This window comes from Tauraco erythrolophus, chromosome 14 (assembly GCF_009769465.1).
Source record: "Tauraco erythrolophus isolate bTauEry1 chromosome 14, bTauEry1.pri, whole genome shotgun sequence".
NCBI lineage: Eukaryota > Metazoa > Chordata > Aves > Musophagiformes > Musophagidae > Tauraco > Tauraco erythrolophus.
Genome location: NC_141478.1, coordinates 23081419 through 23106469, shown reverse-complemented (window position 1 = coordinate 23106469; position 25051 = coordinate 23081419). Strand labels below are relative to the sequence as shown.

General features: G+C 56.9%; 2 protein-coding genes across 2 annotated transcripts in view; both read right to left on the bottom strand.

Annotated features, from left to right (window-relative positions):
* Positions 1–8210, bottom strand: part of ZNF609 (zinc finger protein 609) — a 72681-nt gene extending 64471 nt beyond the window's left edge. The window contains exon 1 of the mRNA XM_086620329.1: positions 8173–8210. The gene's annotated coding sequence lies outside the window, so the exon portion shown is untranslated. The remainder of the gene's footprint in view (positions 1–8172) is intronic.
* A 3426-nt stretch (positions 8211–11636) lies between these two features.
* Positions 11637–25051, bottom strand: part of TRIP4 (thyroid hormone receptor interactor 4) — a 35320-nt gene continuing 21905 nt past the window's right edge. Inside the window, exons 12-13 of the mRNA XM_086620243.1 lie at positions 16433–16535; positions 11637–11723 (exon numbers count right to left, since the gene is read on the bottom strand). Of these exons, the coding sequence (XP_086476369.1) occupies positions 11656–11723; positions 16433–16535 (171 nt within the window). The 3' untranslated portion in view covers positions 11637–11655. The remainder of the gene's footprint in view (positions 11724–16432; positions 16536–25051) is intronic.

Here is a 25051-nt window from a genome sequence, read left to right as displayed (position 1 = left end):
AGACTTCAAAATCTCTGACAGTTGAGAACAGCCGAGAGCTTTCTCAGCAACCCCAGCACTCATATCCACATCCCTAAGCACATACTGGTGCCCAGGGCTCTCAACATTCGGCTGCACTGGGAAAGAGGAACTGAGAAAACCGCATGCATGGGAGAAAAAGCATTTGATGGGTAAAACGACAGAGGCAGCTTCCTGCAAGCTCAGCTCTCTGATCTCTCCTCCATTAGAATCATAGGATGGTTTGGTTTGGAAGGGACCTCAAAGATCACCTCATTCCAACCCCCCTGCCATGGGCAGGGACACCCTCCACTACACTAGGTTGCTCAAAGCCTCATCCAACCTGGCCTTGAACACTTCCAGGGATGGGGCAGCCACAGCTTCTCTGGGCAACCTGGTCCAGTGCCTCACCACCCTCAGAGGGAAGAATTCCTTCCTTAGATCCAATCTAAATCTCCCCTCTTTCAGTTTAAAGCCATTGCCCCGTGTCCTGTCACTACACACCCTTGTCCAAAGCCCCTCTCCAGCTTTCCTGTAGCCCCTTTAGGCACTGGAAGGCTGCTGGAAGGTCTCCCCAGAGCCTTCTCTTCTCCAGGCTGAACAGCCCCAACTCTCAGCCTGTCTCCAGAGCAGAGGTGCTCCAGCCCTCGCATCATCTCCGTGGCCTCCTCTAGACCTGCTCCAGCAGCTCCACGTCCTTCTGATGTTGGGGGCCCCAGAGCTGAACGCAGCACTGCAGGAGGGTCTCAGGAGAGCAGAGCAGAGGGGCAGAAACCCCTCCCTCGCCCTGCTGCCCACACTGCTTTGGATGCGGCCCAGGACACAGTTGGCTTTCTGGGCTGCCAGCGCACGGTGCCGGCTCATGGTGAGCTTCTCATCAACTCGCAATTAGGGAGGTCCGACAGAGGTTCACCCCTCACCATTGCGTCTGAACGCTGAAGACACCACCACGTCACCGTCATGCCCAGACCCACATGTGATGGTTAAACAATAACTCAAATTACAGCCCCATCTTCACCCCACACCTCAACCCGCCGCTCGCCCCACGATCCCCATGTGCCATCCGTGCGACCGCACATGGCACAGCGTCGGCGGCACGCGGCACCCAGCGGGCGCCTGGCAGGCACAGGCATCGCCGCGGGAGCAGAGTGGCATCACCGCGGGGTTTGGCTGTCGAAAGCTGACACCGGGACCGTTGGCAGCTACACGGTGGCAAAAGCAAAAAGCAACCCTGTGAGCAAGAACCGGCCAGGATTAACTCGGAAGCGCTTCAGATGAGCCCAAGCTTGACAAGCCGGCGCGCTACGGCTCATCGGAGGTGCCGCCGGCGGCACTGGCCGTGGCCTGGGTGCTCTCCTACCGCCGCAAAGCCCGTTTCCGTTGAAGCCAGCCAGCCACGCCGCTGCTGGCTGTTGCCAGAAATAACATTAAACACTCAAAACGGGACATCTGAGCAAATCCCTTTGGCACCGAGCTCTGCATCACGACGCTTCCCATCGGGACAAACCCGGGGGTTGGTTGTCCGGTGAGCAGAGAGCTGGTTTCCACCGGCAGAGCAGAGCAGCTGTGCGGATTTAAGAGCTAACATGGAAGCGAACCGATTTACGAGAGACTTGAAGAGATCTGAACCGGTGGCCTGTCCTCAGGTGTGACCTAGAAGGGGGTGGAGAGCACGTAAAAATAACGAAAAAGGCTTACAAATTTCAGAGAAAGCTGGAAGGCCGCCAGTAGCTCGAGGAAGCAGCAAGATGGATGTGATCAGGAAAGATCCGCGAAGCATCAGTCACGGTGAGGGGAAGAAAGAAGAGCTGGCGAAGACCAGGACAACCAACGGGAATAAATAACCACTGGAGTAAGCGCCGAAGAAAAGGAGCTCGCCCTTTTTCCCCCGCTAGCCCAACGCCATCAGGAGGGTTGCAGAACATCAGCTGCAGTTTTGGCAGCAGCTCAAGCTCCTGGACGCTGGTGGAAGTAGAGTGGGCACCTCTGAACCAGCCAATTGTACCCCTTCTTTGGGGGGGGCTTTGAAGGTGGTGAGGTTCCTCGCGTCACTCCCGGCCACCCTGGTATCCCTGCCGTCCCTCAACCCCATGGTGGTCCCAGTCCCAAGCTGGAGCTCTCGTGGTTGCAGCCGTAGAGGTTTCCAACAAGGATCAATGATAGGACAAGGGGAAATGGATCTAAGCTGGAACACAGGAGGTTCTGCTTAAACACAAGGAAGAACTTCTTCCCAGTAAGGGTACCAGAACACTGGAACAGGCTGCCCAGAGAGGTTGTGGAGTCTCCTTCTCTGGAGATGTTCCAAACCCGCCTGGACACGTTCTTGTGTGATCTGATCTAGGTGGTCCTGCTCCGGCAGGGGGATTGGACTAGATGATCCTTTGAGGTCCCTTCCCATCCCTGACATTCTGGGATTCTGTGATCACCCTCCACGGAGGTACAGGAGGAAAGGGAAACCACCAGCTGCGTTGGCAGACATACAGAAGGCTCCATGCTGAAGTCAACATCTTGTTTCCGTCTTCTCCATCCAAAGGAGGACTACCAGAGCGATGCCGGCTGAGCGATGCCCAGTTGAGCGCTGGCTCCCAGCCACAGCTCCACCTTGACAGAAGAGGGGTACATGCCAGCGCAATTTGGGAGAGGACGGACAGACGCTCGCTTGCTCGCTCCCGGGTTGCTCCCAGGGAAGGGAGAGCTTCTGGGCTTCACTCTTTCCTTTGGGAGAAGAGCACACAGGCAGCCTTGGCCGTTTCCCAGGCTTCAGATGAGGATGAATATCCCTCTGCTGCTCCAGAAATGAAGGAGCTGCCACTTCACCTACTAATGCCTTTAATTCCCTTCACTCAATAAGCAATTAGGGCACCTTGGCCACACCAGCCAAGGCCTCATTTGCAGTGGAGGCCCGGACGCGCGGCCGTCATCTCTCTTGCTGTCAAGCCACCGGCCTGGGAACGCTTTGGGAAAAACCAGCCAGCCCGCGAAGCGAAGGAGGAGGGAAGGCGTCCGCAGACGGGGACAAATGGAAGCGCGGCGAGGGAGGGATTATCCCTGGGGAGGGATAATAAATGGGTGCATTTCACAGATTAATAACGCCCATTTGCAAAGCTGTGATGTACGTCAGAAAGTCGCTAATTCGCGCTAATGGCCCATTGCAAATCGCCGAATTTTGCGAATTAGCCGGCACGTAAGGGACGACAACAAAAACCAGGAGGAATCATGCAGCAAAGTGCACTTGGCTCCCTTTGGTCGTCGGAGTTCACTGTGAAAAGCCCCCAAAACAACCGGGAGATCTTCAGGACAAGAAACTTCATCGCGGCATCAGCTACGGAATCTTTGGGGAAGGAGCAGTAATTCCAGAGATTAGCAAGGCTCTACCTCTTCATTGGAATTCATGGACGTTAGCGAAGTCATTACACACCTCGTTCTCACTCCTTTAAAAGGATTCTCCTCCAGCCTTCCTCCCATTGGAGAAGCACCGGGATAGCTACGAGCCAAATCTTTGGACTCGTTTGAGCCAGGAACGCTCTGTTTAACCAAAACCACGAACGGGCTCGGCAAATTGATTTTAAAAAATAATAATAATTCTCAAACTGCCTTGTTTCATTATCAGTAACTCAGAGAGGAGACATCACACGTGACGTAACACCGTACAAAGACATCGCCCTTCCAGCCATCACGAGAGCGGCGGAGCAGGCCCGGGAACGGCTCCGAGGGAGAATCCGACGCCGCAAAACCTTTCTGTGCCCACAAGATGCCCGGGGAAGGAGCGGCACAAAGAGACAATATTCTCTTTCCTTTTGCTTACTCCATAAACAAGGAAATGAATTGCAGAATTTGAACATTTAATGTTGAAATACGAAATACCAAGATTCTCTTGGAATTCTCCTTATTCATCCACAAGAACGGACTCACATCCTTTTATACCCTCGCACGACATCCGAGCTGACGCTTCAGCAGCTACGTCAGTAACTTTTGTGCCTGTGAAGGACACTCAGCTGCAGCAAAAGCAAAACAACTTCTCGGTTTCATCTCAAAAATCACTTATTCACCAAAACCCAGAAGTGAAATAGGTGTTTCCTTCAAAGAAATGACAGATATTCAAAAAAAAGAAATCACACAAGCAACTAGAGCCACGGAACAAGTCTCCCAGCCATCCCCTATTTTCTGAACCATAGGACCACTGGAGCAAAGCCTTACTCCATCCTCTGAAACCACGTCGCACCACGAGGCACCAATCCTCGTTAGCAAATTGCCTGGTGAAAGAAGCCACGTCCCGGTGGGATCTTTTTTCCTCTCTTTCCCAAAACCAACCAGCACTCCTTCCTCATCTAAGCCAAGCCAGCACAGGGACGTGGAGCAGACCGGCTGCTGCCAAAGTGACCAAAGCTCTGGTTCAGTAGCTTCACGTAGCCACCAACAAGCTCCCTGGGCAGCTGCGTGATCTGAGCCAGCTCATCTACCTACACTTGATCCTATAAAAGGTCCTTCACGCCCAGATGAGCTCCTCAACATACCCCACATCCCCAAAACCCCGCTGGGGTCAGGCACTCCCAAGCAACGGCATCATCCTCCTTCCAGTCACAGCCAGCATCGTAGAAGCATCCAACATACGACTTTCCTGAATAAGGGGGCAAAGCTCCAAGGGGAAGGGACCAGCTCTCCCCACAACTGGAGAGCCCACACGCACTCGCCCTGTGCCCACAAAGCATAAGAAGAGGCATCAGAGAACTGTGGGCAGTCCAGGCCATCTCCAGGTGCTTCGGGGACTTTGGTGCTTCTCAAAACAATTCTCTCCACAAACCACCATCAGCTGCAAAGAAACACGGGGCAGGTTTGGGAACGCACCCACGACTCTCGCAACCCAGAAGTTGGAGAAACTTGAGTTCACGAGTCCATGTTCTGCAGCAAACCTGCAAAGATAACCACGGACCTCACCTCGAGCTCGGTGGAAGACCACTCCATGTCCTGCGGACTACCCGGAGACGATTCGCTCGCTGCGTTCACCACGTACAACCAAGTGGGCACAGCCAAACCGTCACCAGCCCCTGGCAAGGTCACCTGCGGCCTCACCTCCCTCCCGTAGGAAGCCGGCACGTGACGCTCTCCTCCACAAGGATCTTCCCCTCCAGCCGGGGACGGCGGCCAGAAGCAGCAGTGTCAACACTCACAGGGCACAGCTGCTCACGCCCAGTCCCACCTCCCCGAAACAACATACCTGGCACCATAAATACCATCTTATTTACATAATACTCCGGATAAAGGCACAAAGAGGCTTATTGCGGTACAGCTGGGCCCAGTGTTGCATCAGCGTCCCGAGGCCCTAATCCCAACGGGAGCCCTCCCGGCCCGGCTGAGGGCAGGAGCAACACGATCCGGCCCAGCTCTTCCTCCTCCTTCCAGGAGCAAGCAGAGCAAGAGCTCTTTTTAGGCCACGGACACCCAGGAAATACCGAATAAATCCCAACATCGGGCACGACACGCGACTCTGGTCCCCAAGCACCTCTGTTTTGTGGCCGAGCTCCGGGAGCGCGATCCCAGGACGGATCTCCAACCTCCGTCACGGCGTAGACGCAACTCTCGGACATTGTTTCGGCAGAGACACCCGCATGGGAGTACTAGAAAGACGAGGCAGCTTCTCGTTTTCTTTCATTCACACAATTAAAATTACAAAGGTCCCATAAAAATAATCTGGAAGCAAATTTTGATTCAAGGCAGCCCGGTTCTCAAAGGGAATAAACCAGACAGAGCAAACTCCGACCGTCCTTCATCCATAATAAAGACAAACAAGCTTTTAGGTAGCTCCAACACAGCGCAAGAACCCCTCAACCCCCTTCACACTTTGCCAGCCCTTTCTTCCCGAAAAAAGGCACGTTTTCACCCAGCCTAAGGATTTAAAGGGAAAAAGCCTTTAGAGGAGGCAGAAGCAGAGGCCGTGCCCACCGACATCCGCCGCGTCGGGACTTTGCAAGCCCGCAACCGCCGAGAGGGAGAGGTTATCCGCCGCTGCCACCCAGCCCGTGGCACGGGGCCACAGCCGGACCAACGGCCCTTATTCACAGCAGCTTTTCCCCATTCCCCAAAAAAAACAAGGATAACACCGTTTTTGGCACGCGCCAAGGGCACGGCAGTGGGATAACGCACGGATTAAGGGACACCTCGCAAACCTCCGGCTAACGAGAGGCCTAATGGCGACTCGGAAAACACACAGCCCCTCCGCTGGAAAACGAGTCCAAGCGCCCAGCTCGTAAAAAGGAAAAAAAAAAAAATTAAAAAAAAACAAAAATAAAATAATCCCCGTGTCCTGGCCATACTCAATTACAGATCATTACAACTTGCTTGATAATTAATTTCCTCTGGTGGCTCTAACTGGCTCGGAGCCCTCGTCCTGAACGCGAGGCCAGTTTAGGTGAAACATTAAATCCTTGTCCTTTTGCAGCACCGAGACGGCCGCGCTCCCGGTGCTGCGCACGTCTCCCTTCTCCGGCGAGCTCTGCCCCGCAGGGAGAGGAGGAAAAACCTCGCTGGGTGAACGAGGGTAAAAAGGGCAAGGATTTTTGTTCCCAGACCGAAAACGGCTTCGAAATAATAAATTATAGATTATTTCTGGTCAAGAGCTAATCGATAAAATAAGCCGCCCGGATTTTTTCCGAGTGCCGTGCGTGCGCGGCCGCGTACCGCCAACAAAGAGCTAGAAATGTGCAGCATAATCCGACGCCGGAGTCATGGCACAAAGCGTGGAAATAGGTTTTCCTGAGGATGTCCAGGCAAGGAAGGCTGCGAGCACCCCGTGCCGCCCCTGCGCGCGCCGGAGCTCGAAAGCCGGCATCCTTAATCTTCTGGAGAGGGGGGAAAAAGGGGATCCGTGAGCTCTTCGGTGCCTAATGCCTCCTCCAAAGGAAAGGGCCTTCTCAGAATAAGGAAAAAATAAAGGGGAAAAGAAAAAAAAAAAAAAAAAAAAAAAAGGAGGCTGCTGGGAGATGGAGGGGAGCCAAGTCTCACAGACCAGACCTGAACCTGTGACCTTCCCGGTGTACACAACGGGCGGGAGAGCTCCACGCAGGAGCAGCCGCCCTCGCCCCTCCGGGCCACCCGCAGCCTTTTCGGGACGCCTCGCCACCGCCGTGGCCACGTTGTCACCCGCGGCGACACCCCGACTCCCGGGATGCGCCCCGGGAAGGGCTGCCAAACGGCGGGGGCTCCGGGGCCACTGGTCCTGCGGCACCGGGTCGCCATCCCGCAGGGGCCCCACGGGCCCTCTCCGAAGGGCAGGTGAGGGGGGCTGGAGCACCACTCCTCGCCGGAGGAGCTGTGCCCCCCCCCCAAAAAAACACACACGGACAACTCGCGCTCGCTAAACTCCTTCGGGAAAATTTAATCTTCCGCGATTTGTGCCGAGAACCCCCCGCGAGGGGCTGCGTGGCCCCCCCCACCGGCACCCCAAAAGGTCTGGGGCACCCCTCCAGTCCCCGCACAGAGCCGGGGGGGGAGGGGGGCAAGAAGGGGAGACACCCCCCCCACCCCCGCAGGGTCACAGCCGCCCCCTGGGGACCAACATCTTCCCCCCCCCCCCCAGGTGCATCGTGTGTGTGTCCCCCAAACACTGCCCCGGCTCTGACCCCACACACGGGGGATTCCCCTCCCCCCCCCGCACACGCGGTGGGACACAACACCCCCCCCCCCAACCTGGGGGGACCCGCACCCCACGCACACGGTGAGCCCTCCCCATCACGGCGGGGGGGGGGGGGGGGGGGGCGGAGGGGGCACCTCCACCCCCACCGCCCCGGGGGTGCCCCCCCGGTAACGCAGCCGCACAGGAGGTGACCCCCACGGCGGGCACCCCCGGGGGGGTACGGACCCCCACAGACCCCCCCCCACCGGGGGGGGCTGTCCCCAACGGTCACGGGGGGCGCGCGGCCCCGTCCCAACGGTCACACACGGGCGGCCCCGGACCGCGGCGGCGCGCAACCACGGGGGGGGGGGGGCCTAAACCGGGGAGGGGGAACCGGCACCAACGGCCGCCCCAACGGTCACCGCGGGGGCAACGCGGACCGCAACGGTCGCGGGGGGGGAAGAAGACCCGGGCCCAACGGTCCCGGAGGGGGGGCCGGGCCCAGGCCCGGCGGCCGCCTCCCCACACACACGCACCCCCCGCCGCGGGGCCGGGCCCACACTCACCCGGCTCCGCTCCCGTCCCCGGCGGCCCTAAGTCTCCTCCATGGGGCCGCCTGGCCGTTCCTGCGCTCCGCCGGCAGCTAAGGGCCGGCCGCCGGGGCCGCCATGCCGCCCGCGCCGCGCAGGCCGCGCCGGTGTCCGCCTGGCGGGGCGGGGCGGGGCGGGGCGGGGCGGGGCGGGCGCTCGGCTCCGTTCGGCTGCGCTCGGCTCCGCTCGGCACCGTTCGGCTGCACTCGGCTCCGCTCGGAACGCGACCGGCAGCCGGCGCGGAGTGGCGCGGGAGCGCCGCAAAACGCGGAAAGCGGATCGCGGAGCGGGAGGGCGGAGAGCGCCGCCGCCGGCGCACAAAGGGGGCGCCGCGGCCCGGCAGGCGCGGGCGGAAAACGCGGAGCGCGGATCACGATCGGGGCGCGGGAGCGGCGGGCGAAGGCCGGAGCGGGGTGCGAGCCGCAGAGTCACCTCGGAAAGGGGCGGGGGGGGCAAAGTTTTAGGGGTGTGAGACCCCCGGCCCCCACGGCTGGGCTTTCGGGGGCACCGGCAGCAGCACCGGCCACCCGTCGGGCACAAAGCCGCTCAGGCTGGTTTTCGGGCTCCGAAAGACCTGCCGGGAGCGGGCAGGAGGGGGTCACCACCCAGGATGCCCCCTGGGGTACCCGCATCCACCCCAAAACCCCACGGAGTCATGGCCCACACGGTCAGTTTTCCTCGCCAGGTGGGTCTCCGGTGCTGGAGTTCCTTCCCAAAAGCCCCCGCATCCCCAGCCCTCCTCGGCTCCAGGAGGTGGCACGTTCCCCAAACCCTCCGCTCCCCACCCCAAAGCCCCGGTGCTGTCCCCACATTGGCCAGGGTGAGGAAATTTCGGCTCATCTCAGCGAGGGGTGTCCCTCAGGACGCCCCAAAACCAGCCCAGCACAGGAGCGGCTGGCCCCGAGCGAGGCGAGCCATGGTGACAAGCTGTGCCGACAGAAGATGGGCGCACGATCCAAGCCGGCACCCCAGCTCGGAGCCAGGACACGGTCCTGCAGTGAAGGGTAATGGAGCGGTCACCACCACCTCCATCCACCCACCGGGGCTCTGGCACAGGGCATCCCAGCCCAGAGAGGTGCTACTGTCCCTGGGGATGGTGGGTCTCATCCTCCAGCAGTTTCAGGAAGACACCAAAGGAGACACTCAACCTCTTCCAATGCTTTTCAGCCAACCTCTTCCAATGCTTTTTGCCCCCAGACGAGGACAATGGGAGACCCAAACTGCTGGCGAAGGAGATGGGATGCCGTGGAGGACTGAGTTTTGGGTGCCATCACCCTGTTTCTCTGACTTCTGGGGCTGGGGCAGGTGGGAGGGGAGCCAGAAGGAAAAGGGGGATGAGAAGAGCGTTCCTTTAACCCAAAAGAGATGAAGAGGAGAAACTGTCCTCACACGGCACACACCCAATGCTGGTGGGCCCCAAAGCAACCTCTATTAACAAATTCAGGTCGTTTTTTTCCAAAATTTTTTAAAAGACTGGGCAAAAGGTATTCTGGGCATTCAGTGTTGATCCTCATGGCATCCTGGACCAGGAATGATACGCTCCAGGGTGGGAAAACCAGCTTCCGTTGGAAATGCAGAACATACCAGGGATGGGTTGGTGCATCAGCCTGCTCATTCCCCAGAAAAAGCATAAATGATGTAATTAATGATGTAATTAATGATGTAATTAATACAGGAGGAAAATAAAACCACTGCCAAGCGTCTTCGGAAACGATCTCAGCATCCCTCCGACAGCGTGTTTCGCCATGACCAGGAGCGCTGCTGGTGATCCAGCCTGCCCGGGGCTACTGGGGCCCCCCAGCACCTAATGGTTTTCACCGCCGACTGGTGAAATCCTCAGGGATGGCACCTTCAGGTGGCACACGGATGGGGGCTCGGCCCGATATAGAGGCCAGGGAGGTGACAAAAGCAGCTGCTGCTGTCACGGAGCTGGGGGCAGGAGGTGGATCTGGTTTAACACGAAGCCAAATCGCGGGTTCCTACCAAAAGCCCGGCTTAGGTACGGGGTGGGCGACCCGTCCCGGGAAGCGGTGCCCCGAGGTGGGGATTCTGACGGGCATTAGGTGTGACGGGGGCTCATCCCGGGCCATGCCGGTGAGGCGCAGGGCAGGGCAGCAGAGATGTCAGCCATGTTTTGTGAAAGATCTTGTTTGCCACGTAACTGGATGCTCCTTCTTTGTGCACCTGACTTCTGCCGGGAAGAGCATCTCCCCCATTTTGGTCCCCCAAGCGCTGCCCTCAGGCCGGCTCCTGGAGAGCTGACCCCTTCCACCTCTAGGAGAGGTGCTCCAGGGAGCCGCAGGCATGATGTCCTGCCTGTCCCACCTGGCCACAAGGCCAAGTCCTCTCCTGCCTCCTCCTCCCCATAGCACCAGGTCTTCAGGATGCCACCCCGAGCTCCCCATCCATCCCCACAGCTCCACTCCTACGACACTGCAGACGTTTCCGCTCGCTCTCGAGGCACGTCCACCCAAGAGAGGAGGACTTCCATGATACAAGAAGAGAAACATGTGCAGTGAAGTCACCAGGAGTCCCAGCACAGCTGACTGGGATCATAACAGTGGGACATGAGGGACAGGGACAGGCTGGGGGACTGGGGGGATGCAGCCAGAGGAGGAAGAAAGCAGGAGAAGCCCATCTTCTTCTGCCATGCTGAACAGCAGCTCCCATACCATCACCTCCGTGCCAAGCCCAGGCAACTCAGAGCTGAAACACCCATGGGAGTTTTCCAAATGGGGAATAATGCGGATGAGTGTTGAATCCAGATCCACCATCTCCAGCAACCCGGAGATCCCATAAGAGAGGAGCGAGAAGACAACTCCCAGGGCAAACAGCAGCGCTAGTGGGAGATTTCCAGTGTCGCAGTGTCCAGCTGCCGAGTTTCAGGGGGCACAGGGAGCTGGCACAAAGGCTTCGCACCCTCCTCCTCCTCCTCTCTGATGGGGTAGCGACAGGAACCGAGGATGAGGGCTGGGACAACCCGCAACCAGTGATGGTGCCAAGCAGCTGATCCAGCCCTGCCCTGCTCCTCGCCGTGGCCCCAGGGAGGAGGAGGAGGGATGCCGGCAGCGCTCCGGGGTTCCTCCATCCCCTCCAGAGTATGGTGGGCTCCGGGGAACGCTCCGGGGAACGAGGAGCATCTAAACCACGGCAAGGCAGAGCCTGGAGCAACGAGGAGATGTGGAGATACCAGCACTTGGTTGAATCCCATCCCGTCAAGCTCCGTCTCCCACCCACCCTTGTCCGCAGTGCGTGACTTCCCGGGAAGCACAGGGCTGTCGGGCCGGAGCGGGGTGAAAACACGTCTCTTTTAATGCTTCTGGAATACAACGGATAAAGCAATACCTAAGAGCGCTCTGAGATCCGACTTGCACCTGTTTTCCAGAGTCGAGGACCTTCCCGGCACCCTTCGGTGGCAGTTGGGTGCTGCGTGGGAACGAGGCGCTGCTCCCCCTCGGCTCACCCCATCGCTTTCTGCTTCATTAACCCCTTCTTTGCTCCCTGATGGATCTTTGCATCCAGCTTCCCTGCAAAGAGAGGATTGGGAAAAAAAAAAAAAAAAGGAAACACAACAAACCCTCATCACTCTTTATTTTTAAATGCTATTTGCAATGCAAATCAGCTGGAGGCAGCGAGGTCTCCTAGTTAGTGTGTTCCTGTCACATTCAATTATCATGCTTGAGGAGCCAGGCGTTTCCAGCCGCCGCCGCTTCCCTCCGCCGGCACGACACCAGGGAGCCGGGGGCGAGCATGTCCGACACGGCAAAGAGACACCGGAGAGGGGGAAATTCGGCGAGGAGGAGAGTAAATTAACATCCAGCACTCGCCTGCCGCTACCGGAGGGGAATCGATCGCTCGGCCGGCCCGCGGGATGCGTGCCAACACGTTCGAAGGAGATGGGGGACCGTCAAGCACCATGTCAGGGACACGTTTCTCCCCGGCGTGGTGGAAAGCCGGGCTTGGGGACAATGAAGCCTCAGCGTGGGGATGACGATGCAAGGGGGCACACGATGTGATGGGACTGCTGCCAAGTGCCAGGTTGGTGGCCTTCAAGGCCACCCAGCTGGGAGGGCCACGCTGCCCTTACCACTGGGCAGCATCTCGGGGAGCCCAGGCACCCGCGGTCAGCTGCTCCGCTGGGATCCAGAGCAAACCCTACCTCCCCTTCCCCTGAGTGGCTTTGCTTCCAGCTCAACTTTCCCACCTGGGAGAGGAGCAGGACACCAGAACACGGCATTTGGGCAGCTCCTGCAGAAGAAGCCAAACGCCAGGCATGGCGAGCAAGCCAGGAGGGCGATGGGCTGCCTCAGAGGAGCGTCCCCGTCCCCGTCCCCCTCTCCCTGCCCGTAAAAAAGCAAGGATGCTCCCGCTCTCCCAGGCAAAGCTCCCTCCTCCAAAAGGGAGAGGAAGAAAGGGAAGGTGACCTTAAGCGGGGCAGCACGGCAAAGAGCCAAACTCCCGGAGAGGCTTTGCCATCAGCCAGTGCCAGTCACCTCCTCTAATGCCACATCGCCCTGGGAACTCACCTCCCTGCTCCTGCTCCCCTGCCTCTTCCCAGCCTCATCCTGTCTGTCTGTAGCTGGGAGCAGGGATGGGGCTCCACCACATTGCAGAAGCCAGCAGGAAAAACTGATCCCAAGGAGATGGACAGAACCCGTCTCAGCGAAATCCCAGTGAGGCGGATGGAGCTGGAGCTGGTGGCACTTCCAGTCCCTCGGCATCGTCACTCTGGGGAATCAAGCCCCGTGTCACCCCGTGGGTGAAGCACAGCCCATGAGGTCCCTGGCAGAGCTACATTGCTCCAGCCCAGCTACAGCACATAGCAGATCTCACCCCTGGTGGGGACAAGATCCACCAGTTCCAAACCAGTCCTGCTTTGGCCGCTTCTCCAAAAACTGCCAGTAAACGTCCACACGACATGAGAAGCAAGTGCTTGTCCAGAGAAATCCAATCCAAACCAGCCAGAGACCATCGTTTTCTCTTTAAACTGAGAAAACTTCTCAATTTCAGCCCAACAAAGAGTCCAACAACGTTTTTCCCAGGAGAGGCAGGTTACATCCTGCTTCGCTCAGGATGTCCGACCAGGACAACCCAGCCTCCCTGAACCTGGTCTTCCTCCTTTGGCTGGAGTTTTGGGGCAGCCTTGCTCCTGTCTGAGCTTGAGAGGGAAGTTCTTGGAAGCAGGAACCAGATGCTGCTGACACCTCAGTGCAGCAGTTGCCAACCTGCAGCCCACGGGACACAAAAGGGCATCTCCAAACCTCTTCCAGCCATCAGGAGAATGAGAAAATTAAAAGTTAGGCCAAGCAAAAGGGTAAAATAGGGCATTAGTTGAAACATCTGTTTTCAGACAGGAGTCTCACCCTGAGCCGCAGAGTTTGGAAGATGATCTCCTACAAGCTCTGGGAGATCCACCATCCTCTCTGCCACCCTGTGTGGGAGAAGACTTTCCCCACCTGCCTAAGGATGGAGAAGCAGCCCCCTCCTTGCAATGGCTGGAAAGAGTGACGGGCACCCAACCAGGCAGAGCCGGCACAGCCAGGCTGTCCAGAAGCGGCGTGTCGGATCACAGTGTCACCAAGCCGTGGGGTTTTCAGTAGGAGAAACGTGACGAGTTCACACTCGCTCCATGCTCTGGTCCCCCACCAGCAACGCTGTGTCACCTCTGGGGCTGTAAGCTTCGTATTTAAGGCACCTGCCTGCCACTCCCGGACCCCAAACGCCATCAGGAGGCTCCTCGGCTCTAGCAGCTGGCAAATATAAAGCATCATGTGGATAACCTCTAGGAAAAGGCTAAAAATAAGGCAAGAGCCCCGGGGTCTCCTTCTCTTTCCGCTCAATGATTTAAGGACCCTCGTCTCACGCTGCGGTGTGTCCCTTCGCCCGCTCCTCCGCGCTCTTCCAGCCGTCGGCTGCTGAAGGGAGCTTTCTGAGCGACGCTCCGGGGAGGCTTCAGGGAAGCTTTGCCTGGATTCAAGGAAACTTCCCACGAGAACTGCCACCGAGCTTTGTCCTCACGCGCTGAAACTAAGCGGAGTCGCGTTTGGGGACAGCCTGAACGCGACACACGCAGTGCCCGTCCCTTCCGCACAAACGACAACCTCGGCAGCCAAAATGGAGCTATGTGAGTGGGGTGGTTTTGGTTTTTCCCCATCCCCGGGCTGCAAGAAACGACTAATTTGCAACGGAGAAGCATTCGGATGTCATCGCGGTGAGGTCCATAGAATCATAGAATGGTTAGGGCTGGAAGGGACCTTCAAAGGTCATCTAGTCCAACCCCCCTGCAAGGAACAGGGATATCTCCAACTAGATCAGGTTGCTCCATGCTGTTATCTGGCAAGGAAACTGCTCCAGCTTGGCTCCCCAACAAGACAAACTGGCATTTTGTCATGGCTTGAGCCAGGCTTCAAGGCGACCGGGCAGGCGGTGAGCTCAGGTGGGGCCGTGAGCCGGCGCCTTCCCTCTGCTCTGCTTCCAGCTTGGAGAATTAAGCTGCTGACTGCCTGGGACGCGATGCCAGCTCCTATTAAAACAGCACCTTAGCCCGACGAGAGGTCCCAGCCTTCCCTGCTCCTTCCCTAGGCTGTCACAAACATCACCCAGACGGACGACGTCCCCTCCAGGAGGGGAACGTGCAACTCCACGGTCTCCCCCGTCGCTGCTCCCGTGACAGCTCCTGTCGGGACAGAGGGCAGGAAAGGCAGGGCCAGCAGCAGGAGCGGGCAGCCGCCAGCACAGCCGGCTTCCTTCCAGGCTGTTAGACTGATCCTTCTCCAAGCAGGAAAGTGTCACAACACAAAGGAGACGATGTGACAGATGGGGAGGGGACCGGCAGCGCCTGCACCCGCCGAGGCAGACGCACCGCGCGGCAGCTTCCCCTTCGGCCGCCGCCGGCAGCTCTCCTCCTCACCGCGGCCGGATGGAGGCAGATGTGGCAGTGAAGGGGCACGAGAGCGCCCGTACGACAGCGAGGAGAGGTTTAAAACAAGAAGAATTAAAAAATTTAAAAAGGATGCGGCGGCTGCTCCAGCACGCAGCAGCGACGAGGCTGTTCTACCGCGGCAAAGATGTTTGCATCCGGAATAACTCGGAGCAGCCCTGCCTGCTCACCAGCATGCTGGGAAAGACCCATCCCTGGGAAGGACGGTGCCGCTGGCAAGATCCGAGCGCGGCAGCTCACCAAGCGTCGTTTGTCGCCAGCGGCTGAACGCACCCCCCAGATGTTGCTGCAAAAGGCGGGGAAGAAACCCAAGTGTTTCGCCCTGCTCAGCACCCCAGCAGGGCAGGAATACCCTCAACGCTCAGGGAGAGGAAAAAAAGGCAAAAGAACCTCAAAACCAACAAAAATAACCTATGCTACGATTCAAAAGCCCTCATTAACCGGTCCTGAGAAATCCTGCCACTCCTGCGCGACCGAATCCTGCTCTACTCCCGGAGAACCACGCTGCAAACGAGAAAGAAAACCCCCAGTTGTCAGCTCTGCTACGCAAACAGCCGAGACTATTTCTGCTTATGCTGCTTTTAGCCCGTCAAATTAATTTTCCACATCTCCTGAAAGCGTGCACAGTCCTTCCCCGGGCCGTGTGGCGGGGAGGCTGTTAATAAGGACGGAGCTGACTGCGGGCTCCCAGCTGCTGCATCCCTCCTCCATCCTTTTGACGGCGGCGGGCGGGAATAACTGGCAGCCTGCGGAGGGGCTGGTGGCTCATAAAAGGGACTAACGACGCTGGCAAGGGGAGCGCGGACAGATGCTGCGGCGCTTCCCTGCGAGCTCTGCCAGGACATGCCATCCTGCCGGCCTGCGGATGGAGAACGTCCATCTGGCCCCGCAGCTCTTGCTGCTTCAAGCCATCACCATCCTCACGGGCGAGAGGGCAATTTTGAGGTGCAGGCAAGGAGCTAGCGCGGATCCGACCGAGCACCGCTGCACCGGCTCGTATCCCGACCCCGGCCGATGCCAGCAGCGGATCAGCTGCAGACACGAGCACCCTTTGACTCTCGAGTGTTTGCAGAGGCAGGAAGAGGCACGTATTTGGAAGGAAGCAACATCTGGGGAAAGGGGAACTGAAGACAAAAAAAAATATTACAGATGTATTCGAGTCATTAAACAAACACCTCCAGATCAAAGAGCACGGGGCAAAGGTTGCGAACTCATATGGCAAAGGCAAGCAGAGGTGGTGCCGAGAGCAGGCACGAAAGGCCAAGGGGGGGCATCTGTGGAAACTTTACTACTTACAGATTTTGAGTTTTCCTTTGATGGGAAACTTCACAACCATCTCCTGGGGATTAGTGCAGATAAAGACAAATGGAGAGTCGGACTCCTGGCTCAGATCTGGATGCTGCCAAACACAGACACACACACAAAACAAAGTCAGACCGACTGCCGCGGGTGTGAAAAGAGCTCGGCGCTCAGGAGCAGAGAAATTCAAGAGATGGGTCATATCTAGGCTGTAGCAGCTCAGACTAAACCACTTCAAAAACTTTTAATGAAAAAAAAAAAAAACCAAAACCAAACCAATTGCAGATTTGGGTCTTAATCAAAGCGAGCCCCTCACTAAGCCTCTCCTCATCACACCTCTGCCAGAGCTTGCTCCTGTCTTGGATCTGCTCACCGAGCCGCTTCCCTGCGTGCTCCCTAACCCTCTTCAGCCCCTTTAGCACCGACCTGCGTTTCGCCACCGAAACGCTGCAGTTTCACACTTGGCTCACGTTGATCTAAAGCGCGGGGTGTCGATGAAGAGGTGGTCGGGGGCCCTGCCCTCCCAAGCTCGCCTGCTCACTGCCTGCCTCGCGCTGGGACAAGCGTGAGACCGATTTTCAGCCCAAAGCATCCCGGGATTCAGCTGACCGGGGATGCGGGTACCCCCACCAAGCCCCAGTCGGCTGCAGATGGCACATCAGCACCTCAGCCAACATGGCTTGGCCAACCCAACGAGCTGATGACCACCAGAAGGGCAGCCACGTCTTCTACTGATGCAGCTGTCCCAGTGCCGGATACATCCCCATCTCCTGGCCGTGAAGCTCAGTCCAAACACAAGGGTTTTGAGATCTGGAGAGCGTGCAGTGTCCTGCTGTGGGACACACAACCCTTGGGATTCGTCCGCATCCGAAGGGTGAGTGGTAGAAAAACAACTTGCGACATGCCAAGTCGATGGCTCGGAGAAGCTGCTGTCTCCGCGCAGGGCTGGCTCTGCGTACGGAGTCTACGGAGAGATTTCACTGCGATGAAGACATGGGGGAATTTTATAGGCAGAGTATAAACAGATTGTTTCTCTCATTACCCATGAAGGGAAAAGGGAGGAAAAAACCCAAACGCTGAGCGAGGGAGGCGCACCCAAGTCCTGTCTGGACGCAGCTCAGCCTCACTGGTCTTCACAAGCAAAAGCAAAACATTAATTAAAAAAACGTATACACCAACCATCGCTTCAGATAGTCCATTAGCTGCACACCTTGCGCTGACAGGCCACGGAGGTGCTCCAGCCCAGGAAACCCTGCTCAAACAGACTGCGGAAGCGCTTTTCCTTCCATGGGAAAACTGCTGCCTTTTATTTTTTTTCACTCCCCTGCCTGCCTCGAGCAGATCCATCAAGGCTGCTGTAGGGGACAGGATGCCAGAGCAGATGGAGCAGCGTGTCCTGGCAAATCCCCCATTTGTTACTAACAAATGACTCCTAGGCTGAGTGTTTGAAAAGCTCTCGCCGACCTGCCAAGATGAGTTTGGATTTGCCCTGGAACAGCTGGGCACAGAGAGGGGAGCAGGGAGCAACCCGCTCTCCCCGCGCCGTAGCGGGGTTTGGCAGCGCTGCCAGCGGTTAGGAGAGATTTACAGAAGCCTGACACTGGGATTGGATCAACCAGGGAAAGCGTTTCCAGCCCCTCTCGTTTTACAACAGCGTGTAAGAGCTGTCGACTGGGAGGGAGAGAGAGAGACGAGCACTTGGCTGCTCCGTACAACACCGTGCCGGGGGGAAAGAGCCGCACTGATCTGCACCGCACACGGATGCCCTGCCGTACCGATCCGGGGTTGGACAGGTTTCTTCCTCTTCTTTTTTTTTTGGCTGAGCCACGTTACTTGACTTGCTTCCACTGCTCCACGCCGATGCCAAGGATTTTCATTTCCCATCTGCAGGGAAGGAGGATCTTGGAAGGTTAGAAAGAGCCAACGTGCATATCCTCGGCCAACGCCTGGTGAGTGCGAAATGCTGGTGCCGCTTTATCACTCCCAGCGTCACGCAGGTGGCCGGTGGCCCCTCCGTAGCCAGAGGACCTGACTGACCCAGCAGCTCCCACACTAGCATGGCCTCCAAAGGTCACACCATAAAGCGGTGGGGCGTAAGCTCGTGGCAGAGGTGGTCCATTCCTACTACACGTGGTTCCACCAGTGGCTTCTTCAGCCAGGTTACGTGTCTGGGACCAGTGTGCCATAGAGGTCTTACTGCCTGGAGTACAGCTGCTTCCCAAATCTCCTCAGCCACCACCTCCTAGGTGGACCTGGACATCACCGTGGCCCCCTTCACGCACCTTACAGGGTGTCAGACAGGAACTATCCCCTAACGGGCACCCAGGCATCAGCTGCAAAAGCACCAGCCAGGTTGGTTTCTCCACCGACAGCTTCCATCTGAAACCAGGATCGAACCTGAAGCTCCAAAAGCTTCCAGCTCAGTCTGATCCCAAGGCCCAGGCGGATGCCACAGCTGCGACTTGGGTTTATGCTTCCGCACCACAGCCTCTCGCCTTCGCTCCCGGGGTATGTTCCTGTACATGTGCCAAATCCATCTGTGTCCTGCATTTTAAAAGCCTCCATCCTTCTTCTGGCATCTCACTCCCAGGAGGCAGGGAAGGAGCCCCTCGCCGAGCTGGTTCATTTAAGGCTTCCTGCTGTACCTACCCCGGAAACCTCTTATCCCATCCTGGTGAACAACAAAAGCAGAATATTTCTGCCTGCCGGAGCTGCGGAAAACCCGCAACCCTTTCCGCTTCCTAGAAACAAGATGCTCCCAGGTGGAGAAGATGGGGCTGAGCTCCCAGAAGATACTGAGCACTCACAAGATGCTGAGCCAACCTAATGGCTGGGCTCCCTTCTTCCTCTGGTCCCTCCCACAAGTCAATTCAACTTGTTCCCCCTGCAGAAATTTAGGGAGGTTTTGGGCAAAGTCAGTTTTCTATTGGGTTAATGGGCTGAACCACTCAAAGAAGGGTGCGGTGAAGCGGGAGAACGGCAGGAGCACATGGCAGGGGGCTGGTAGGAACCGAGACTCCTCTCAGAGAGCAGCGAGAGGTTAGACATGCCCGCTGTACCTCCTGAAACCACTGCCTGCGACCTGAGCAGAGAAACAGCGAGATATTCTTTTGCCACACGACACATCACCAGGACCAAGAGCACGGCCTCTCCCCAGCGCACCTGCAACAAGCCACCAACATTTAACGTGTTTAGAAACCACCTCCGTGGACCTCGTTCCTAGAAGTCACTGGAGCTGTTACTATTTCCTACACAAAATCTCCTCCTGTTGCTACGCGGTCCCCTGAGCAGCGCTCGCTCTCGACATCACGCACGATCACCACGAGCAACGTCGCCTGTAGACACCTGCAGACCGTATCTACACCATCTTGTCTTGTCATCAACAAGACCAAGATGGACAGCGTGGCTGAACGGCAGCACTCCTCCACCTCTGTGGTTCCTTCTGCTCAGCACTAGGCCATCGGTACCTACCTGCCCTGCACCGAAGATGCTTTTCCTGTTGGCAGCTGACTTACGCTCTCAGCGGAGACGCTCCACCAAGACACCAAACGCAATTGGTTACATTTTCCAATTTTCCAAGTATCTCAGGAGTAAACAACTCACCTCTCAATGTTGCTGTTGGAAGAGGTCAGTCGAGTCACTCTACAACCCGCAACGTGGTACATGTAGGAGATGGAGAACAAATTTCCTCCCAACTACTACACCCCACAGACAGCTTCAGCAAACCTGAGACTTGTAGGAAAAGCCCAGAAGCCACATCTAGTGTGCCAGAGAGAGGAGACAGAGCATATCCCCAGTAAAGAGGATCTGCAACAGCAATTTTTTAAATAAAAGGTCAATTTAGAAGGAAACCACACGCCCTCGCTACAACAGACCAAGAATCAAACCCAGCCAGGAGCCTGATGGGGGATGTTCCTTCCTAATTTCAACGGCACTCATCGTTATGATTTTGAGAGTGTAAATAACACAGGTGCCAGCACTCCAGGCTTTGACATTGTCTCTAGCAGGAACCAACCCAGCATTTAGGAGGTAGCTAAAAGGCCCTCTACAACAAATAAACTCCAGAGGCCATGTTGTTCCTCAAGAAGGAGAAAACCCATCCCTTTCCAGTCCTGCAGATGAGCAGGAAAGCTCGGAAGAGAGGGGTTATGCAATGCAACTACGGTGCAAGAAAAATGATTCAGCCTCCTTTCAGACCTTCTGCCACCTCGTAGCGGGCTTGTGACGAGGCAGTTAGGAGGGTGGTGGGCTCCGTGGGCTGCCAACAGCCGGCACGGCTCACCAGCTGCTGCTCCAGCCCACTGCTCTGCACAGCCAAAAACCCCACATACGCTCTCCGTACACCGGCGTCTGCGCAACCACCACCCTCCTTGCTCATCCCACCCCTGCGACCGCACCGCTCAGGCTTCAATTTGCTGCTAACAGGTTTGGAAGATCCTAGCTGTGAAGAGATTAGCAGTAAAGGGGAAAAAAAAAAAACCAACAAAGCAGATCTCAAGGCAGCTTAACACGCAGAAAGAGCTCAAGGTTAAATGGAGAGTCTGAGTACGAGCTGGAAAAGGGAGCTGAGCGCTGGGCTCTTCTGAAAACCAGCCAGCAGATTTGCCCTCTCGCTGGAGCCGGCGCTTTGAACATATATTAAGTGGCTATCAGATGTCCCCAGCAGCCACCCCAATCAAGCTGCAAGCAGGGATAATTGCTAATGAACGCTCCCTACGCTCCGTTTCGCCGTTCCTCGTCTCCCATCGCCAGCTCGTCACCACCAGAAATAGCAGCAGGGCTGCCCAGCCTCCCCGCTCCGCAGCCCACGGCAAAAGAGCAAAGGAGGGGACACGCCAGCTCGGAGCCAGCAGAGACACAAACCCACCTTCTCTGATATTTAAGGGGCAAAAAAAATAAATATAATAATCCTGCTCATTTTTCCCCCCCCACCAATCTGTTAAAGTAAATATTTCTTTCCCTGATTTGGGTAAAGCCTGCAGCAGGATGCGGAGGCCGTGCAGGCTTGCCCGGCATCGCTGGTAACGACGTGGGCTTTGGGACCTTTAGGTCGTCCCAGTTCCATCTCAGCAGTGGGGAAAAAAAAACAAACCATGGAGAAGGGCTGTCTTGAGCCCCTCGATTTCTTCACCCCTGCCCGATGAGCTGCGTCGGCTTGAACCCGAGTGCCGTGAACCGAAGGCAGGGGGATGGAAAGAGCCACAGGAAAACGTGCCGGGGGGAGCCACGGCATCACTAACGAGATGAGCTCTGCTCCGGTGCATCCGAGGAAGGAACAAAGGCACCGCGTGCGACGGAGCGGCGGCTCTGCACAGCACAAAGCCAAAACACTCCCCGGCAGCTTCGTTAGCGACCTTTCGAGAGCGTCTTTTGCTCTCATTAGGGCTCCGGACCCAAAAGGAGACGAGCAAACGCGGCTCAAGAGCCTGGACGCTAACACCGGGTGGGAATGGTCCCGGTGTTTTCCACAGGCTGGCCTGCAAAGCCCTGCAGTGCAGCCTGAGCTCTCCTCCACTCTTCTTGCCCACCAAGCGTGCGACCGCCGGGCCCCAGCGCGCATCCCGGTTAGCCGGAGCGCGGCAGAGAATGGCACGCTGGAACCTGTAGTCCTTCGGCGGGTCGCTGCCATCCTCTCCATCTTACAGCTGCCTTGGGATACTGGCACCGACCGGCGAGGAGGTGGTTGGGATGTTCTGCAAGGTTAATCATGGAAAGGGTTGAATCATTTTCCTGGCGTGCCTCCTCGGTGAACAACAGGGGAAATGGAGCTCGCTCCGCCAGGCAGCGCCGGGCCAGGACACCAGCTCCAGCCTTCGTTTCTCCGCTGCTCTCTACGAGCTTCGAAATAAAAGAGGCAGCGCTGGAAAGCAACGCTGTCTGGAAAGAATAAAAGCGAGCGGAGCCCATGTGTTGGCAAGAGAGCTCACCGTAAAAACGCATTCAACGGGGAAAAAAAAAAAATAATAATCTCGCTCCGAAAGAGCAGGGCTGCTGTAAGCAGCAGTGCCAATAAATCAGCTTTCCCCAGCAGGCAAAAACACGCACCGGGCTCTTCCCCGGGCGACACGAGAAGCCCCTTGGCCACGCGCGGAGCGGAGCGGGATGCGAGGCGTCCCCCGGGAGCCGGGCACGACTTCCTTCACCCTGTTTTCTTGGTGATTTGTGGGAAAGGCGGATCCGCTCTTCTTTCATGCCTCATAAGCTTCATAGCTGTCAGACTAACGTAACAGGTAATTAACTACTAAACAGCCATTTTCTCCTCCTCTCCGGAGGGAAATTGCTCACCATCCAGCTAGAAAATGTTTCTTTAGCGGTTTGCAGAGGGGAAAAGAAAGTCGGGAGTTTCTGGCGAGCGACGGGGGTGCCACAGCCAAAGAAGGGCAGTCGCAGCAATGCCTGCAACACGGATATACGGATGAAGGAAAAAAGGAGCCAGCAAAAATGAGAAAGATGATGCTTATCTGGTTGTGGGTGCTGCAAACTCCCCAATTCCAGTTCGGGCACCACCAGCAATAACCCCGGTTCCTGCCCAAAGGCACCCTGCGGACCTGCCCGGGTACAGCTGCAGCCAAAACTGATGCGGCGCTCGAAGCTCAGTTATCGGCTCCATGGTCCCTTTCCAGGTAGGAATTCTTTAACGTCAAGAGAAAAAAAGAAATCCCAGCCTTTTTGCAGTCTGCAGGACCAGCCTTCAAGAACTGCAGCCTCCGTCCTTGTCGCTTTTCCAAGGAGAGCGGTGTGGGAGCACCGTTTCCCCGTCTGTTGCTCTAACAGCACTAGTCTCCACCGCCTCTTTCCAAGGACGTTCACTTTTGGGGATTATCTAGCCAATCTTCCCAACCCGGCCTTCACCCTGAAGCGCTCCAGGGCACATTTGCCCAAAGGTGACGCTCAACTGGCAACAGGAGCCATCGCCCGAGCCAGGAGATCCAGGTTTGCCGCTGCTCTGTGTCACCTTCTCCTGACTCACGCCTCCAGTTTTGGAAAGAGCTTGCAGAGCACCAAGCGCTTCCCTTCCAGGTTTGATCTCCCTCATGACACATCGTCTTGCATCACACTTTCGACTTTGAGCGTGTTTTCAAGCGTCATCTTTGAAGGACCTGTTCTCTCTGCCTTAGCACAAGCCAACCGGGCTTTTGGCCCGTGAGAAACACAACATTTTCCTAAACAGAACTCCCAAAGCAGATCCAACTTTCTAGAAATGCCAAATTTTCCAGCCTGAGGCAGAAACATCCAGCACTGCAGCCTTGTGAACATGCACCCGAAGAACTCCACACGCTGCCCTTGGCCACGGAAGACCACACGGATGCAGAGGAGCCGGTCTGTGAGGCTGCGTTAGAAAAGGGATACGTGCCGACGTTCGATCCGAATCAACAGAACGGGCAAAAAGGAAAAAAAAAAAACCAGCAGGATTGCAAAGAAACACAAACAAAAGCTGGCAGCCAAACTTTTGTTTGAAAGCCTGTCAGGTCTAGACTGCAACGTGTGAGGAAGGAACAGCTCGAAACCACAGCTGCTAATGGTTATGGATTTGGCAATCAAAATGTCTTTGTTAAAAAAAAAAAAAGGAAAAAAAAAAAAAGAAAGAAAAGTTAACTGCCTCACTATTGAGGTTACAAACCGCAGCCCTGATGCATTGTTGCAGTCAACATCCTCCCTGCTGGTTTTGAGAGCTTACATCTGCTGCTGGCAGACCCTGCGCTGGCACAGGCTCCCTTCGCCAGGGTGCGCGAGCAATTCGGCCAGCCTGCCTCCCATTCCCTTCCCTTCCCTTCCCCTCCTTCCCACAGCCAGGCCTTTCCCTCCTCGCCTGCTCTGCCCCTCGCACGCTTAGCTGGTATGCAACCAGATCCAGAGGCAGCGGGCCGGGATGGCCGCAGGATCCTTCCCTCAGCCGGTCGGATCCATCCGGTGGGTGTTCTCCGCCTCCCGGCCTCGAGCCCGGCTCTCATCGTGTTCCTACACCACAAGCTGTACTTTGATTCCAAGGGCTGGGGAAGCAATTAAAACGTAATAACAGGACTTTGAAATGTAGATTTCATATTCAAACTGGTGCACTCAGATTGCTGAAACACCGAGCCTTCTGCCAGGGCTCCAGTCCGTAGGGAGACCTGGAGGACTCAGCGGTGCTGGCAAACACCGGGCACGTTGCATCCCCTCCCTTGCTCTCCCTGAACTGGTGGTGCAGGACCTACAGCCACCACCACCCTGCTCCAATCCCAGCCTGAGAAAATACCTGCCCACGGTAAACCCTACAAGCAGCGCGAGAAGAGCTCGAGGTGTTTATTATAAAGTGCCTGATGACTGTCGGGGAGAAACTGGGTGGACTGGGAAAAATATTTGGTGGTGTCCTAGAGCTGTTTCCATCCCCCTGCGTTGAGGGACGGTGGAGGCAGGGCTAACCTCAGCTGCGACGCGGCCCCACCGCCCGCGCTGTGGGATGAAAACTGGCAAGGAGGGGGAAAGAGGCGACGGGGAGGAGGAGACGAGGGGAAACCAGGGCACCTGCTTCTGCTCAAGCAGCTCGGAACGCCTGCGCCCTGCTAGATACGGCCAGGAGTTTCCAAGCAGCCTCATAAAGTCCTTTCATAAATCAGAGCTGCAGAGCAAAGGGGT